The 2,924-nt window shown below is 28.6% G+C and overlaps 1 protein-coding gene across 1 annotated transcript; it reads right to left on the bottom strand.

The window, feature by feature from the left end:
* On the bottom strand, positions 1-1,055 carry LOC130939088 (pathogenesis-related protein PR-1-like). Its single transcript, XM_057867203.1, has one exon. The coding sequence runs from the start codon at positions 1,027-1,029 to the stop codon at positions 475-477; it is 555 nt and encodes a 184-aa protein (XP_057723186.1). The 5' UTR covers positions 1,030-1,055; the 3' UTR covers positions 1-474.
* Between the last annotated feature and the right edge of the window lie 1,869 nt (positions 1,056-2,924).

The following is a 2,924-nucleotide window of genomic DNA, read 5'->3' as shown; positions in this document are numbered from 1 at the left end:
AAACTCAGTCAAGCGAAGCAAACGTGCTTTAATTATGAATGGTCTACTATTATGTAATTCCAATATTCCATGTCATTTCGTTACAGTCTGTACCCTTTCATCATATTCCAATTTTTGTCTACCCACATTATTGCACCTATCCAAACTAAAAAGTGCCCATTGTATTCTTAATTCCAGTTAGATTTCTTCCCCATGTCTTAAGAATTGAAATTCCAAAAAGCAAGTAATAATAATCAATCAATAAATTATAAATATACAACATTACATGTTAAATTATATAGTATATAGTATAATATTAAGCAAGGAGAAGAAAGACAAAGATACAGATGAGCCATAAATGATTTAAGGCAAGAGACATAGGCCTCATATGAAAACCCACATGGCACACAGAGCCAGCTATAACAATAATAATGGGACTATGACATTATTGACTTGTCTCCACCCCGCCACACTCTTGAAACGTAGCTTTCACTTTCAATAAGGCCTTTCTCCGATGTAGTTTCCGGGAGGATCATAGTTACATGTCATGAACTGACCCTTTCCACCATTGCATGTAACCACAGCGCACCCAACTTTCCTAGTTGAGCTCCAAACAACTTGAGTGTAATGTCCACACATTTCACCATTGGCGCAAGAGTTGCGCCAATAGTTGTAGTATTGCCGCTCCGACACCCAAGCGTCAACCGCTTGGGCCGGGCTCCACCCAGTTCCACTCCCCCAGAATATGTTCTCGCCGTACGGTCCGTTCGAATGCTGCAGCGCACAGTCGTTGCGCCTCTGGTTCGCGTACCACTGCGCGTAGCGCGTGAGTTTCGCACTCCACGTCAGCGGACGCAACCGCAGCATGGACCGTGCGGCATTCTGGGGGACTAGGAACTGGCTTGCTAGGCTCCTTTGTCGATATTGAGTTAGTTGTTGTTGGGCTGGGAGAGTGGCGTACGCGTCTTGTGCGGCTGATGAGGCCAACAATAGAAGGAGGGTGATGGTGACGGTGGCGAAGCACCACAGAGAATGTGTGGGGTGGCTCATTGTAGCAGTAGAGGTTTGTGAAGAGGGACAATGTGATTCAGTATAGGAGATAGAAGGGATGTGTATATATATAAGAAAGTTTTTACTCATGTTTTGTTTTTTAACATTATTTCACCAATATCTTAAATTAAATAGGAATGAAAAATTAATAAACTTTAGTGGTTCACAAGACTTGGTTGAATAATGTAGATGAAAAATAAAAAGAAAACAAAATGTATAATAATGAGAGTTTTATTGGTTGGTGAATTCTATGGTATAGAAGAAAAAAAATTTCTACACATGTAGATTTGTGTTGTCATAAAAAATAGTTGACATGTGTCCTTGAATAAAGAAGACAAAGTCTATTGTTTTGCAGGTGAGATGCAGCTTTAAAAATGAAGTACAAAGACTTTCTCTCTCTTTCACCTTAGAATTTTAATGCTTAGCTTAAATAATTATATTTATCATAATTAATTATAATGTGTTAGAATTTTTTGTTTTTGCACAAAAAAAAATATTTTGGGTTGAAGTCAGGTTTTTTATGTTATTGCTCCATAAATCTTAAAGCACATTTTTTTATTTTATCACATAATTTTTATTTATTAAAACATATATCCATTAGTACATATTTATACGAGTTAATTTTAATTTCATTCTTTAACTAAAAAATATATAAGAATAAGACAATATCTTAAAATTTAAAAATTAATTTTTTTATTTATCGGTTAAATTTTAGTATAACATTCTCATTCTTATATATATACAAGTATTTATAAAAGAATAATTTATTTTTTAATAATAAAGATAAATTTTTTGTGTTTTTGAATAATAATAGTAATACAATCATTTTTTTTCTATAATTTGTTTCAAATAAAGGGAAATTGATTCTTTAACTTTATTTTATAATAAAATTAAACGAATGGTAGCTAATCAAAATTAGTTTTCAGCTTTTTTTTTTTCAAATTTATAAAATCCAAGATAATAAAAATTACTCTTTTTTAAAAGAATAATTAATAAAATCAATCCATCCTAAATAATTTTTATAAAAATTAAAAATATATGGGAGTTAATGATCATAGGAAAATCACTAGTAAAAATAGTAATTATACTTGAGAAATAAATTTTTCATTTTTTTTATATAAATATGATAAAGTGTAATTTTCTATTATGTAATTTTAAATAAAACTAAAAAAATATAAAAAAATATATTATGAAATAAAAAATACACTTAACAATTAACAATATTAATAAAAAAATAGAAAAGATTTTTTTTTATTTTTCACTGCAATAATAATAAATGTTACGTACTAAATGAGTGAATAATATGCATAATATCATAAGCTCATAAACTTATAAACTCAAACTTTCATTTTGTATTTATTCTTGTAATATCCAAATACGAAAAAAATCAATACACAATACTATCATGTTAAAATAATTAATCATTTTAAATATAATTAATTAGCTTAACTATTAAAAATTTTACATGCAACAGAGAGAAGGTCTTGTAAAGCTCCATCTCACTTTTAAAATGATAGATTTTGTCTTCTTATTTAAAGGACACTTGTCAATTATTTACTAAGACAACACAAATCTATAGGTGTAGAAAATTTTTTCTTTCTACACCATAGAATTCACCTTATTGGTTAGCTTGATGATATCATGATACTAATATAGTGTGGGATGTGGGTACTAATAATAGGAGCTATTCAAATATAGATGACAAAAATATTTTTTTATAAAGATACTTTGTATAAAAATGTAATTTATTTATTTGGTCACATATATTTTAAGTAAAAATAATATTTTTATAACATATCAAAATTTAATTTTATAATTTATTATTTAAAAATAAAAAAATTATATAAATATAATCATAAAATTTTTATTAAAATATCTACCGTAAATAATTAAAC

This window comes from Arachis stenosperma, chromosome 1, assembly GCF_014773155.1.
Source record: "Arachis stenosperma cultivar V10309 chromosome 1, arast.V10309.gnm1.PFL2, whole genome shotgun sequence".
Taxonomy (NCBI): domain Eukaryota; kingdom Viridiplantae; phylum Streptophyta; class Magnoliopsida; order Fabales; family Fabaceae; genus Arachis; species Arachis stenosperma.
Note: the sequence above shows the minus strand (reverse complement) of the source record. Positions and strands in the feature narration are given on the sequence as shown.